A 14,941-nucleotide genomic window follows, 5' to 3' on the forward strand; every position below is an offset into this window, starting at 1 on the left:
GATCTTAGTTGCAGCATGCAGACTTCTTAGTTGCAGAATGTGGGATCTTAGTTGTGGCATGCGGACTCTTAGTTGCGGCATGTGGATTCTTAATTGGGGCATGCATGAGGGATCTAGTTCCCAGACCACAGATTGAACCCGGGCCGCCTGCATTGGGAGCATGGAGCCTTACCCACTGGACCACCAGGGAAGTCCCTGGTGGGTACAATTGAATGTGAGTACTGTTATCAACTTGAAAGTCTAAATTTTAGGAAATAAAATACCACCCATGACCAGGCTTTTTTTTTTTTTTTTTTTGATACTATTGACAGGTATGAATTTTGGGTTTGGCTTTTTAACGTATTATTCCTTGTAGTGAAACTAGTCAATCAGAATAATTGCTGACTATTCAGAATTCTCATGGTCTTAAAGCTCTGATCATTATCACAAGGTCCTAAGTTATCAAAACAAAAAACCAAACCAAAACCAAACCAGCAGTGTGGAAGCACAAGAAAATAAGTAATTGCAACATAGAATTTTCTAGAAAGTGAACTGTATTTTAAGTGTATGAAATGTAAAAAGCTCCCATTTGTTGAACATTTAGAGCATATGCTATGCTCTTTTATCCTCGCAGTATCCCTGAAATGTAGGTGATACCCCATTTTATAGGTAAGCAAACTAATACTAAAGAAGTTATCAAGGTGCTGTGCCAAATAACGGAGGACTCAAAATTTCTGTCAGACTGGCTTCAGAGTCTGTTAGTTTCATTATACCAGGCTGCTTCCCTATACTTCTGCTTTAGCCATATTCTGATGAAATCCTTTTTATAATATACACTGCTGTGCTTTAAAATTGTATGATAAGTGTAACTTAAGCTTTTATTGATGATCATATGATCATATGATCATTTATTGTGATATGCTACAGATGGAGAAATGGGTATAGAATTGTAACTGATGGTAGCAAGTAACTCTGGAACTTAATTTCGTGAAGATGATTTCATGCTTTTCTTATGCAAGTGGAGTCAAATGGGTCCTTAATTATGACCAAGTAGGAATTGTAACATAAATCACCTAGTGATTCAGTGGATCAAAGACTAACACAGAATAGAGAAAAACAATCTTCTTTGCTTAATGGTATCTACTTCTTTGATTTGTCAGCGTTGTGTGAGCAGTGGACTTCTGTTAGTCAACTTATTTAGTTCATTCTTATTTTGTTTTCCAACAGGTGTGAATGAGAACATACATCAAAGTTTGAGAATTTGTGCTATAGTTTTTAGGGGGAATTGGCTAACTTCAAAATCCTGCAGTCTTTTTAATAAAAAATGGTGCTTTTGTAATCGGGATGCTGGGTAACAATATTCTTCAACCTCTCATCAGAATCCTGGTGCAAAGAAAATTAAAATTTTATTTAATGTTATAATATGGCTGATAATGTAGGGTAATGTTTATACAATAGGACAATGTCTTCATGAAATCTCTTGTGTTAACATTTCATATTCTTAATAATAATACACTGGTTGAAGCGGCAAAGTAGCAAACACCTCGGTAATAGGAGGCATAAAAATTATAAATAATAAAAAACTCCTTTGTTTAGGTGACTACTAGACCAGTCTTACTGTTTGAAATAATCTTACATTGAAGGTAGAAAATGATCAAAAGAATAAAATAGTTTTTAGTCTATCCAAGCATGAATTGCTTTAATAAAACACAGCAAATGTGCCACCTCTGAAAACTCTAAAAATCTTTTAGTCACCAAAGGTTTTATTTTGCAGCATTAGCACATGTAAGAATAGACAACTTTTGTGTATTTCCTGAACCTAGTTCACTGTTTCCAGAATAGAAGTTAAATATCTCCAGAATAAGCCAGTTTCTTTAGCTTTCGGGGGACAGACTGCTAAGAAATGGGATCTATGAAATTCATGTTTCAGATAGCTGCATTTGCTGTTTCATTTATTTTGTGCCAGAAATAGGAGGTGATCTTATTAGAGGGTCACTTACCTAAAAGACCATTATCATGGTTTAATTTGGGTGGCGTTATCCTATGACACTGCTGTCATAGCATTAGGTAAGTTAAAATATGCAAGGAGCTGAAATGGCAATTCTTTCTGAAGATTGATTTTATACTTTGTAGATGAATCAGTATGATGAAAATTTGTTGTGCTTGACCATTCTACCTGTCTATGGATGTTTCTCTTTTAAGATTAACATTAGCTTTTGATGTTTCTGTCCTTTGCTTCTCTTTAGGGGAATAATTTGAGTTACAGATCTTAAGATAACTTTTTAATTCTGCTGAAGTATACCATGTTCTGTGGCTCATAAAGTACTCTTTTATGTAGAACATTAGCTGCTTTCTCCACAGAATTATTATACAGTGCACTGGATCTAATTGTTTTGTAGTTGAAGGGTCCCAAAGAATATCTAATTTTGATGTATCACCAGAAGCAGAAGACTCAGTTACTTTGAAAGTTCTATTTGATTCTTTTACAAATCTGTTGTTTTTTAAAAAAATGGTTTCTTATTCTTTTTAATAGTTTAAAATTTCTTCTTATATGTCTAATTACTTAAAACATACTTATTTTATATTCTCTTTAAGATTGTTAAATAATCTCGTGTGTATGTGCCAACTCTCATTCACAGTGAATTTTTTCTCTCTGTTTTGTAAACTTTGATTGCAAATTTATCTTTAATGCGGTCTATTTTCTTTGGGAATCTCTTGTAACTTGGAATTGTGGGAGTATCCTAGTGACGGTTTTTGGATTTGTTTTTGCCAAGTGCCCAGTTCTGGGCATGTATTTTTGTTCATTACTCAGCCACAGGTTGTATGGATAGTACACATGTGGGCCTCAAACCCTTGTAAGGTGACAGCCATGGATGACTTTCCCCTACCCAAAGTCTAGGTAGAGCAGACACTTCTTGTGCTGGTAGATTCCCTGGCCCCCGGCCCACGAGAGTCTCTGTCTCTTCTTTCAGTGTCTCTATTTTTCTTTCTTTAAGGAAGTGCATAGCTCTTTCTAGCCATGTTTTATGAAGGGCCCTGGTTCTATTTCCTGCATTACTAGGGTACAAGGCGTTGTATCCAGTCCCATGTAGATGTTTGGTCCCAGACCCCTAGGTTAAGGAGAGAAGAAAATCTAACCAACTCTCACCCTTCTTTTGTTGGCCAGATCATGCCTTCAAAACCATCTCTGGTTTTGAGTGTCCTTTCCATTTCTGGACTTGGGTGGGTAAATAGTGTTTGTTTCACTTTATTTCTATACACTTAAAATATCTTTTTATTGTTGTTCAGTGTACCTAATCTTTCTAGATGCTTTAGTGATATGTTTTCCACTTCATTTCTTTTGCCCAAACTACCCCTTATTTGATTTCTCTGCCTTATAAATTCACAAAATGCCCCTTCCCTATGGTAATAACTGGACTATAAAAGGAATTAAACTTTTCTTCCATTTTTCACAAACAACCACAAGTTAGCTTTTCAAAAGTTGGTGTTGCTGATTTATTAAGTTGTGTTTCCTAAGGAGTCACATTCCATATTTTTAGGCTCTTTGCAGCAGCTGTGGAATTTGTAGCATGTAAATCAGTTTTGAGGACCTTCTCATTCCCGGTGTGAACTGCTAAGCTTTTCTCACCCTGATGATAAGAAGAACAGTAGTGTAAGTGCTTAGAATAATTTAAACGTTAGCTATACATCTGTAGGCTAAAGTGAATGAAAGAAGAATTTGAGAAGGGAGAAATAGCTTTGATTTCATTTTTAGCAACTGAAGGTTTAGTGTGATGATTAATGTCAATTTTAAATTATACTGAAATGGTTATAATTTGAGCTAATAGTTTGAATAAGGTCTTGTAGTATTTGTGCTTTATCATCACCTCTCTGCATTTATGAAAGTTGATAATTCCATTCTATTGCTTACATTTTTGATATCTATTAATTAAAATAAGCATGCTTTATTAGGAAGCACACAACAATAGTTTAGCAGTACCAACTTTTTTTTTTTTTTTTTTTAGGTGCATGGGCTTAGTTGCTCCATGGCATGTGGAATCTTCCCAGGGCAGGGCTCGAACCCGTGTCCCCTGCATTGGCAGGCAGATTCTTTACCACTGTGCCACCTAGGAAGTCCAGTACCAACTTTTGAAAAGCTGACCTCTGTGGTTGTTAGTGAAAAAAGGAAAAAAACTTTAACCTCTTTTATTTAGACTTAACTGAATTTCTTTATAGTTTAAAACCATCTATATTTTTAAGTGCTGAATTTTTCTACTTTTTTGATAACTTTATATTTAACAAGAGGGAAATTTGGGTTTTAGAAAGATTCTTGTCGTTACAAGCTTAAGTTCTGTGAGCGAGGGGTGCTAATCAAATAATTATGAAAGCACAGGTATAGACTGAAAATTGCAGTGAATAAAGGCTTACTCATTTATTTCAGTACAAAGTAAATGTATCCTGTGAATGTCGATAAAATGCCATTCATGTTTCTGAAGTCTAGCCAATGTGAATAGAGGTTAATAAAAATTGTCTTTATTTAACTTATAATTTGAAATTTGAATTTTATATTATAGAAAACATTTAAAAATACACATGGCAGAGAGAAAGTATTTCAAATACCCAAGTATCTCTTACTGTGCTTCAGCCATTATCAGCATGCTCTGATTTATTTTTAAATAAAAATTCTGTATATTAAAGGTGTGCAACATGGTGATTTGATTATACATTGTGAAGTTTACTGGATTATCATGGCTTCTTTTATCACATCCCCAGAATTAGTTATGTCCCTTTAGATTTTCATAAAAATTTATTCTCTTATTTTTGTGTGTATTTTCTCTTATAAATTCATCAGTAGGATGAGAAGAGACTATCGAATTCAGAATTTTGGACTATCCTAAGACTTCAGTTGATAAATTATTTTTGCTTTTTTACTTTTCAGGTTACAAGAATTGACTGTTTGTTCGGAAGACAATGTTGATGTTCACGATATAGAACTGTTACAGTATATCAATGTGGATTGTGCAAAATTAAAACGACTCCTGAAGGGTAAGTTTAAATGTATATGTCTGAAATTAATCACTGTGAGTGAAAAACCAGTATTTTGAATGTACTAATTATACTAATTGTGTTGAGCTAGAACATCAAAGTGGATTTTCTACTGCAAATGTCCTTGAGAAATGGACAGTAATACTTTATAGTTCAATAATTTTTGAACCTTTGGAAACAGCGCAATAGAGAAAATGACTATCTTAAGTCTTGGCAATGGAAAGTTTTGTTCAACTACAATTTTTGTTTTTAATAAAGAGAATGTGAGGATGCTGTTATTTAAGTTTTCTAGAATTTCATCTGTTAAGAATAGCTGTCGGTTATAGAAGTTATTTTTTTAGCTATTGTAGTGCTAAAAGCAGATAGTTTAGCAGGATATAAAAGTTTCACTGTAGATGGAACCAGAAGATTGTGCACTTATGAGGAGAGGAGAAATTGAGTCAGGAATCTCATTTCTTTTTCTTAATTCTTTTTTTTTCATTGATTTAAAAAATTTTTTAAAGTTTTTTTTATTTTTATTTTTTAATCTCTTTATTGGAATATAATTGCTTTACACTTTTGTACCAGCTTTTGAGGTACACCAAAGTGAATCAGCTGTATTTATACATATATCCCCACATCCCCTCCCTCCCGTGACTCCCTCCCACCCTCCCTGTCCTGGCCCTCTAAGGCATCACCCATCATCAAGTTGATCTCCCTTTGTTATCCAGCAACTTCTCACTGGCTATCTATTTTACAGTTGGTAGTGTAAATATGTCTCTCACTTTGTCCCAGCTTCCCCTTCACCCCCCGCCCGCCAACCCCATGTCCTCCAGTCCATTCTCTGCATCTGCATCCTTATTCTTGCCGTGTCATTGGGTTCATCAGTACCATTTTTTCTTTTAGATTCCGTACATATGAGTTAGCATACAGTATTTGTTTTTCTCTTTCTGGCTTACTTCACTCTGTATGACAGACTCTAGGTCTATCCACCTCATTACATATAGCTCCATTTCATTCCTTTTTATGGCTGAGTAATATTCCATTGTATATATGTGCCACATCTTCTTTATCCATTCATCTGTTGATGGGCATTTAGGTTGCTTCCATGTCCTGGCTATTGTAAATAGTGCTGAAATGAGCATTATGGTACATGTTTCTTTTTGGATTATGGTTTTCTCTGGGTATATGCCCAGTAGTGGGATTACAGGATCATATGGTAGTTCTATTTGTAGTTTTTTAAGGAACCTCCAAACTGTTTTCCATAGTGGCTGTACCAACTTACATTCCCACCAACAGTGCAGGAGAGTTCCCTTTTCTCCACACCCTCTCCAGCATTTATTGTTTCTAGATTTTGTGATGATGGCCATTCTGACTGGTGTGAGGTGATATCTCATTGTGGCTTTGACTTGCATTTCTCTGATGATTAGTGATGCTGAGCATCTTTTCATGTGTTTGTTGGCCATCTTTATGTCTTCTTTGGAGAAATGTCTATTTAGGTCTTCTGCCTATTTGTGGATTGGGTTATTTAAGATGCTTAATTCTTTTTCTAAATGATTAAGCATCTGCCCATCTTTTTAAAAATTAATTAATTTATTAGCTGTGTTGGGTCTTCGTTGCTGTACGTGAGCTTTCTCTAGTTGTGGTGAGCAGGGACTACTCTTCATCGTGGTGTGAGGGCTTCTTATTGTAGTGGCTTCTCTTGTTGCAGAGCATGGGCTCAAGGCACATGGACTTCAGTAGTTGTGGCACATGGGCTCAGTAGTTGTGGCCCACGGGCTTAGTTGTTCTGTGGCATGTGGGATCTTCCCGGACCAGGGCTCGAACCTGTGTCCCCTGCATTGGCAGGTGGATTCTTAACCACTGTGCCACCAGGGAAGTCCCAGGAATCTCATTTCTGATGTTCTGTTTTCAACTCTGTTATTGACTTACTGACTGACTTTATAGCATTACAAAGTCTTTTACGCTTTCAGTGCTTAGTTTTGCTTCCTTGTAGAACATGTCAATAGTAGTCACACATGGAAATGTTATAATGCCTAATGTGTGATTTTAAAGCTTTGGAAAATGCTTTCTATGATTACGTTGATTGAAATAAACTACCAGAAGGAATTGGGAGAATTTTTGTGGTAAGCAGGAATGTGTTAATATAAATCAAATATCATTAATAAACTGAGTATAAATACCTAAATTCATTTCACAAAAATTGTTTTTAATTTTATGTAATATTGAATCATGGCTAATTTAAATGTGAAACCTTATAGTATATGATTCACACTTATTTTTATTTTACTTTGTATGTTGATTAAGGAGTTGTCAGTAATGTTTTTTAACGTCTGACTTAAAAGGAGATTTAACTATAATAGCTTTGAAAACCTCAACAGTTCTGCAGTGTAATTTTCAAAATACCATGTTTAGTTTTCTTAACATTTGCTTTTAACTCAACAACTATTTCACCAGAGATGTAAAAAGAGTGTATCTATATAGATGAATGCTATAAGGCTGCTGTGTTCCAGCTGTATTACTCTTGTTCAGAATTTAGGATTTTAGGTCATTACCATTGTAAAATCAAGCAACAATTAAATCACCTTTCAGTAACTTTGATAGAGGAAAAAAGGATCACTTTAGCTATTATGTCAAGATATGGACAAGTGGACAGCAATTATTTTAGATTATAATAAATCACCACTCAGTTCAGTTTAAATTTCAAGATTTTAATATTTATCATTAAACATTGAAAGGTTAAGGAAGTGAATGGTAGTATTTAGAGATTTCCTCTTTGTATAAAATTTAAGAAATCTAAGTGGGATTTTGTGATTTTTTTCATCACTATTCAGTGACATTTGGGAAATCTAGTCCAGGGTGCCTGTGGATAGGTGTTTGTTTAAAAGATCAGTTTTCTTAGCAATGTTTAATCCACAATAATTAATTGAAATGGTTCTCCATGCACAAATGAGAGAGACTAAGTGTGTGGATAAATTATTTTTATTGTGGTAGGTTATCCCCATTGAATACAGCTTCCTTATGATCATAAATGTAGAGTTTATGCTGGTAAATGTGAAGTATAAAGTTAGTATTAAATAGACCAGCAGAAGATGGTTCTACAAGATAATGGTGAAAAGGAATGGAAACTTCTTGTAATATGAATAGTATTAGTAGTAATGTGTGTTTTTTTGGAAATTTTTATTTATTTTTAAAATTTTCGTTTATTTATTTATATTTTTGGCTGTGTCAGGTCTTAGTTGTGGCACGTGGTATCTTCGTTGCGGCATGCAGGATCTTTCCTTGTGGTGTGCAGGCTTCTCTCTAGTTATGGCGTGCAGGTTTTCTCTTCTCTAGTTGTGGCGCACGAGCTCCAGAGCATAGTAATGTGATTGTTGAGAAACTGTATTAAGAAACCATGCTAAGTGCTGGGCTTACAAAGATTAATAAAATATCTAATCTCTCCCTTTGAAGCTCATGACCTGGTTTCTGAGACAAGTATATTATCAGATTATTTGCAAAGCTAAATAGAGTGAGCGTAAAGTGAGAGAATAAGTATGTGTGTATTTGGGGGTGGGAGATGTTAAGAGGAAAAGAGCAAGATATGGAGGTACAAGAGTAGGTCAGATCATATTAATAAAAACATAGTAACATTTGTTGCATTTTCAGTATGTGCCAGACATCACACTATGCAGTTTATGTGCCTTTTTTCTCATCAGTACTCACTGTAACCCTGTGAAACAGATATTATTATTGTCATCCCCTATATTGATGAAACTGAAGCTTAAGTAACATTTCCAAAGTCATATAGCTAGGGAGTGGCAGGATAAAGATTCAATTCATATCTGCCAGTCTCTAGAACCAAAGTACTTAACCCGCTATACTGTTTTGCTTGTGTGTTAAGAGGCTTTATTTTAGTGGCCATGGGAAGTGATGTAAAGGCCTTTGGGTGGGAATTGCCTTGGTCAGTATTTTATTAGATATGCCACTTTGCTTGAAGTTGCAGGATGATTTGATAGAAAGTTACATGAACTTCTGGGACTTGGTTGTATAGTAACATGAGTTATTAATAAGGATAGTGGAGGTCTGGATGGAATGGGGTAGGGTGGACACCAATTTGATATGGTATTCAGGAAGTAGAATACATAGCCTTTGAGTAGAATACATTGCATAGCTTTTGGTGATTAATTTAGGTATAGGATGTTAAAGGGAATTATCACTAAGTGTTGCAGAGCAAGCTGGTTAAAGCAAGAAAGGAAGAGTTTATAGCAGAGAAGAGGGTGGCCAGGAAAATGATAAATTCAGTTCTAGATCTATTGAGTTTGAGGTATTGGTAGGGTATCCAGTCAGAAACTTGTAGAGGGGACTTCCCTGGTGGTACCATGGTTAAGAATCCACCTGCTAATGCAGGGAACACGGTACAAGCCCTGGTCTGGGAAGATCCCACATGCCATGGAGCAACTAAGCCTGTTCGCCACAACTACTGAGCCTGCGCTCTAGAGCCCGCGAGCTGCAACTACTGAGTCCATGTGCCACAGCTACTGAAGCCCGCGTGCCTAGATCCTGTGCTTCGCAAGAGAAAAAGAGAAGCCACCGTAATGAGAAGCTTGTGCACTGCAACAGAATAGCCTCTGCTCGCCACAACTAGAGAAAGCCTGTGTGCAGCAACAATAACCAATGCAGCCATAAATAAATAAACAAGCAAACTAATTAGAAGAAACTTGTAGAACTAGAGTAATAAAATACTTATATATTGGAATTGAGAATAGACTACTGTGTATAACACATTTAAGATGTCATAAAGGTAAAGTTGATGAATATAGAAAGGCAAAAAGACTCAAGAGCACTGTGAAGTGAAATGTTATTGTTTGGAAATCAAAGGAGAGTAAGAGCAAAGAAGATTGGAAGGGTTTGTTTTAAAACTGACTCGGAGGGATTTCCCTGGTGGCACAGTGGTTAAGAATCGACGTGCCAATGCAGGGGACATGGGTTCGATCCCTGGTCTGGGAAGATCCCACATGCCACGAAGCAACTAAGCCCATGAGCCACGATGACTGAGCCCACGTGCCACGACTGTTGAAGCCCATGCGCCTAGAGCCTGTGCTCCGCAACAAGAGAAGCCACAGCAGTGAGAAGCCTGTGCACCACAACGAAGAGTAGCCCCTGCTTGCTGCAACTAGAGAAAGCCCGCGTGCAGCAACAAAGACCCAATGTAGCCAATAACATAAATAAATAAATAAATAAATAAATAAAAAACAAACAGCTGATTTGAAGAGCAAGTTACTCATGTGCAAGTCCAGAAAAAAAGTGACTTTTAAAAGATTAGACAATTTTATAACTCGAAGACTCATCTCTGTCTTATAAAGATATTTAAGTAATTGTATAATTGTAATAAGTACCTTCATTAAAAGTCCATATGCAGAATTCTCTACCAAGACTATTACCAGTAAAATAGTTTGCAGAAGGGTCATCTTTTCCAGATTTAAATCTTTTTATAAATGTGGACAATAAATTTATAGAGAGGATATTGAAATATGTAATATGTTTATATCAAGGAATATTTAGTCTTTTTTTAAAAAATTCATTCTACTGTTTTGAACAATGAAATTAGCTGAATAAAGGAAATGAACACATTTAATGATGGCAAGGATGTGAAGGACGCTTTCGTATGCTGCTTGATGGGAGTGGCCTTTGACCCAACCCTTCTGAAAATCAAGTTGGCAATATTTATCAAGAGCCTTAAAAACATTTGTCTCTTTGACTGGACAGTTCTTTTTCTAGGTATTTATGTGCTTTAAAGACATAATCATAATGTGGAAAAGATTTGGGTGTAAAGTATTTATGTTACTTTTATAATAGTGCATTATTGGAAATATCTTAAATATACAACAATTGGAAAATGTTTAAATAACCAGTGACTTAAATATTCTGAAAGATATCAAAGCATCCTGAAAAGAATGACTTTGAAGCCCAATTTAATCATTTATTAGATGTGTAACCTCAGAAACACGGTTGGCTCTGTAATATCTGAAAGCATTAAGATTTTGAAAGAATTAAATATATTAGATTGAAAATACCTGACATGTTGTAATTGTTCAAGTAATAGTTACTATTGTACATAGAGCCATCAAATATATGTATGAGGAATTTTTAATGACATGGAAAAAGTTGGGGATATGATGTGAAATGTAAAGAACAGGTTTGATATGAACAGGCTTTACTCAGTTGTGTTAAATGTATTTGTCTCATACATGCATAGGAAAAGGGAAGGAAGACAATTCACTGAACTGTTAACTGCGATTGTCTCTGAATGGTAGAATCATAGACAATGTTTTAAATTTCCCTTAGATTATTGTGCATTTTTTGAATTTTCTACAGGGACCATGTATTTTACACATTTTTAACAATGTAGTTATTATTAGTAATGAACACGGAAAAAACTCAACAGCCTTTGAAGTTCAATGTTAAGTTTTGCCTTTGGTGGACATAACCAGTGAGGTTTTGGTTTATACGAATTGTCTTTACCTTTACATTGCTTGTAAGTGATACTGGAACAGAAGTTTGTATGTAAAAGGAAAGTTTTTTTTTTACTAATACCTCTGAATTGTATTTGTGTTAACTAATTAATCTAGAGTTAATTGTAAAACTTTTTTTTCCCCCCAGAAACAGCATTTAAATTTAAAGCCCTAAAGAAGGTTGCACAGTTAGCAGTTATAAATAGCCTTGAAAAAGTAAGTAATAACCTCTTTGGTATTAAAGTTTTGTTAATTTTTAGTTATAAGTATTGCTGTCTTCAGTATTTTGATTTAAGGAGTTATGACTTGAGTGATCATTTCACATTAATTTTTAGGAAGAATGCATCACAGTATTCTTCTGAAGGAAATTAGAATTTTGTGATATAATTGGAGCCGTATGATATTTTATTTACTATATTAAGAAAATATCACATAAAAACATATGTTTTGTTATTTGTAGGCATTTTGGAATTGGGTAGAAAATTATCCAGATGAATTTACAAAGCTATACCAGATTCCACAGACTGATATGGCTGGTAAGGATAAGATTGATTTTTTTTTTTTTTTGGGTCTTTTAAACTGTTATTTATAAGGTAAAAATCTATCATTTTCCAAGTAGTTTTTGTTATTATGGTGCTTTTAGTCTTTTCAACTTATGTCAAATAGGAAATATTTTTTCCCTATATTTCTAAATTACCGTCTACCTTTTTTCTTTGAGCAAATAGATAAGGAAGTTTGAGTTGAAGCTCAGATCTTTAATTAGATTGTTGATTGGATAATGATAGCTTTTTGTTGTAAAGAAGCACTTTGTGTGTGTGTTTGTGCTCTGAGGCTTTATTTTGTATTCAGAGAGATATGTATAAAGTAGGAATATCCTCACTTGCAATTCTCACAACTGGAAGAAGGAGAATAGACTCCTGGAGAGCTTTGGTAATTCCCTTTGAGAAGCTATTCAGTCTTTGTTTCTTGGATACATCACACTTTGCATAAGGCTCTGCACGTTGAGACTAAATACAAGTCTGGCTATTCTAAAAATTGGACTTTTCTAGGATGGATTAAGATAGCTCTTCTCATACAAAGATGATATAACCTCTTCTCCTACATAGACAATACAACATTGCTTGTCTGATTACCTGAATGAATTTGTTGAGTTAAGTGAACTTTCAAGTTTATCTTTTAAAAATGTGGCCTTTTGATTTTTGGATAGCACCGGCTTTTAATTTAATGCTAGAGATTTTCTTCTCATCTAATAATATCATTTAATATTTATATTTTTCACATAGAGTGTGCAGAAAAACTGTTTGACTTAGTGGATGGTTTTGCTGAAAGCACCAAACGTAAAGCAGCAGTTTGGCCACTACAAATCATTCTCCTTATCTTGTGTCCAGAAATAATCCAGGATATATCCAAGGATGTGGTTGATGAAAACAACATGAATAAGGTGAGGAGGGCTAAGTTATTTCTATTATGTCAGGATGTGAAGCAATTTTTTATTTATATTTTAAATTTTAATTTGGCTGCACCACGCAGCTTGTGGAATCCTAGTTACCCAACCAGGAATCAAATCCAGGCCCGGCAGTAAAACTTCTAACCACTAGACCGCCAGGGAATTCCCATGAAACAGTTTATTTTATCATGGTGTATATTACTTTAAGCTTAGCATTTTGTAAGCTTGGTATTTCAGGTGACCATTTCTAGATGCATCATTGTAGGTTTTTTTGTTTGCTGGCCTTAGGAGAGACGTACTTGGACATAAATTTAGTTGAAGGAAAATATGGTGTCAGTGATAACACTCATTGATTTAAATCAATCCTGTAGTTGCATTCTTTTACCAGAAAGGATAGTATTAAACATAGTTCTAAACATAGTATTAAACATAGTTTTCTCTAATAATCACTGCAAGGGTTGCCCTACTAAAATTCATCTTTGCATGTACTTAGGTTTATGTCCACTTGGTGCTAATGGAATTGTCTAGTAACTCATTTTAGGCATTCTAGAACAGTTTCATAGAATTTTATTAGGAAGGCATATGCCATCTATAGTGAAATTGGCACTACAACAACTGATAATTCTCAGTGGCTCTTATAATTTTTTTTAAATAAGAGCTGGGTGTTTAATCTTACTGTTTTATTTGAATTTCTGTATGCAGTTTGTTTTGATAATAAATTTTTTATAAGATAAATATTTAAAAATTTATATATTTTTGCCACTTTGGGAGAAATAAACTTAGCTGATTAAGCATGAAATAGGCTCCTGGAGGGTTGCCTATGGATGGAGATGTTCAAAATCAGCTGAATGATTCCATACTTTGTAGAAATATTGTGTAGGGAATTTATGCATTGATTGGTAAAGAAATGAACTGGATAATCCTTGGGAGTCTATGATGCTTTGGCGCTCCACTTAGGTTTATATCTCAACTTTCTTATGAGGACACCATTTTTCATGTTTGATTGTTTTGGACTCCTTCAGCTAGTATTTTTTTGTTTGTTTCTGTTTATTGGGAAAATACACATAGGTTAAAAAGCTACTCTAAATTCAGTAGTGCTTTTAAGTGAATTTATATTTTAATAATTACAACTACATCTTTCTAGATGCTCATTGATCATTTCTATATCTTCTGTGAATCGCTCATTTTTCTCTTAAATTGTCTTTTATTGATTTGTAGGGTGGGTGTACTTTTTTGCTTGGTATATCTCTTTTTAAACTTTGTTTATGGGTTTTTGTTTTTGCTATTTAGGTATTTAAAATTTGCGTGAAGTCCACTCAGTCTTATTCTTTTTGTCTCCCGGCTTTTTGGGTCAGACCTCTCCTCCGCAGGATTTTATTGAGATAGAATTCACATACTATAAAGTTCACCCTTTAAAGTGTACAATTCAGTGGTTTTTAGTATACTCACAAAGTTGTGCAATCATTACCGCTATCTAATTCCAGAACATTTTCATCATTTCCAAAAGAAAGCTTATACCTGTTAGCAGTCACTCCTTATTCCCCTCTTACCCCAGTCCCTGGCAACCACTAATCTACTTTCTGTCTCTATGTATTTGCCTGTTCTGGACATTTCATGTAAGTGGAATCATATAATATGTGACCTTTGTGTCTGGCACTTGCGAAAGTTTTTTTTTTTTTTTTTAGTACTTTGCTAGGTTAAAAAATTTAGATCTTTAATTCTTTCAGGATTTAAAAGAATGTATTATTTTTAATGTATTCTCTTTTCTAGTCTTATTCCTCCTAATGCGCTAACCAGTGTCAATGGTTGATATGTATCCTTCCATTCATATCTACTTGCTCATACAAACATTTAAATGAAAATACACATACATATATAGGATGGTGGTTGTTATACTTTAAAATGAAATAATTTTATATACATTACTTGGCATCTTACTTTATTTACTTAAAAGCATATCTTGTCTGTTCCTGAAAATAGTTGATAGAGATCTGACACATTCATGTAAGTATTTGGT

The 14,941-nt window shown here is 34.6% G+C and overlaps 1 protein-coding gene across 6 annotated transcripts in view; it reads left to right on the forward strand.

Moving 5' to 3' along the window:
* Nucleotides 1-14,941, forward strand: part of NF1 (neurofibromin 1) — a 237,044-nt gene that overhangs the window by 51,092 nt on the left and 171,011 nt on the right. For all 6 annotated transcript variants that reach the window (XM_057714095.1, XM_057714098.1, XM_057714093.1 and 3 more), the window contains exons 5-8: nucleotides 4,898-5,004; nucleotides 11,626-11,693; nucleotides 11,938-12,013; nucleotides 12,761-12,918. In XM_057714095.1, the coding sequence (XP_057570078.1) occupies nucleotides 4,898-5,004; nucleotides 11,626-11,693; nucleotides 11,938-12,013; nucleotides 12,761-12,918 (409 nt within the window). The remainder of the gene's footprint in view (nucleotides 1-4,897; nucleotides 5,005-11,625; nucleotides 11,694-11,937; nucleotides 12,014-12,760; nucleotides 12,919-14,941) is intronic.

The sequence above is a fragment of the Hippopotamus amphibius genome, chromosome 17, assembly GCF_030028045.1.
Source record: "Hippopotamus amphibius kiboko isolate mHipAmp2 chromosome 17, mHipAmp2.hap2, whole genome shotgun sequence".
NCBI classification, from domain to species: domain Eukaryota; kingdom Metazoa; phylum Chordata; class Mammalia; order Artiodactyla; family Hippopotamidae; genus Hippopotamus; species Hippopotamus amphibius.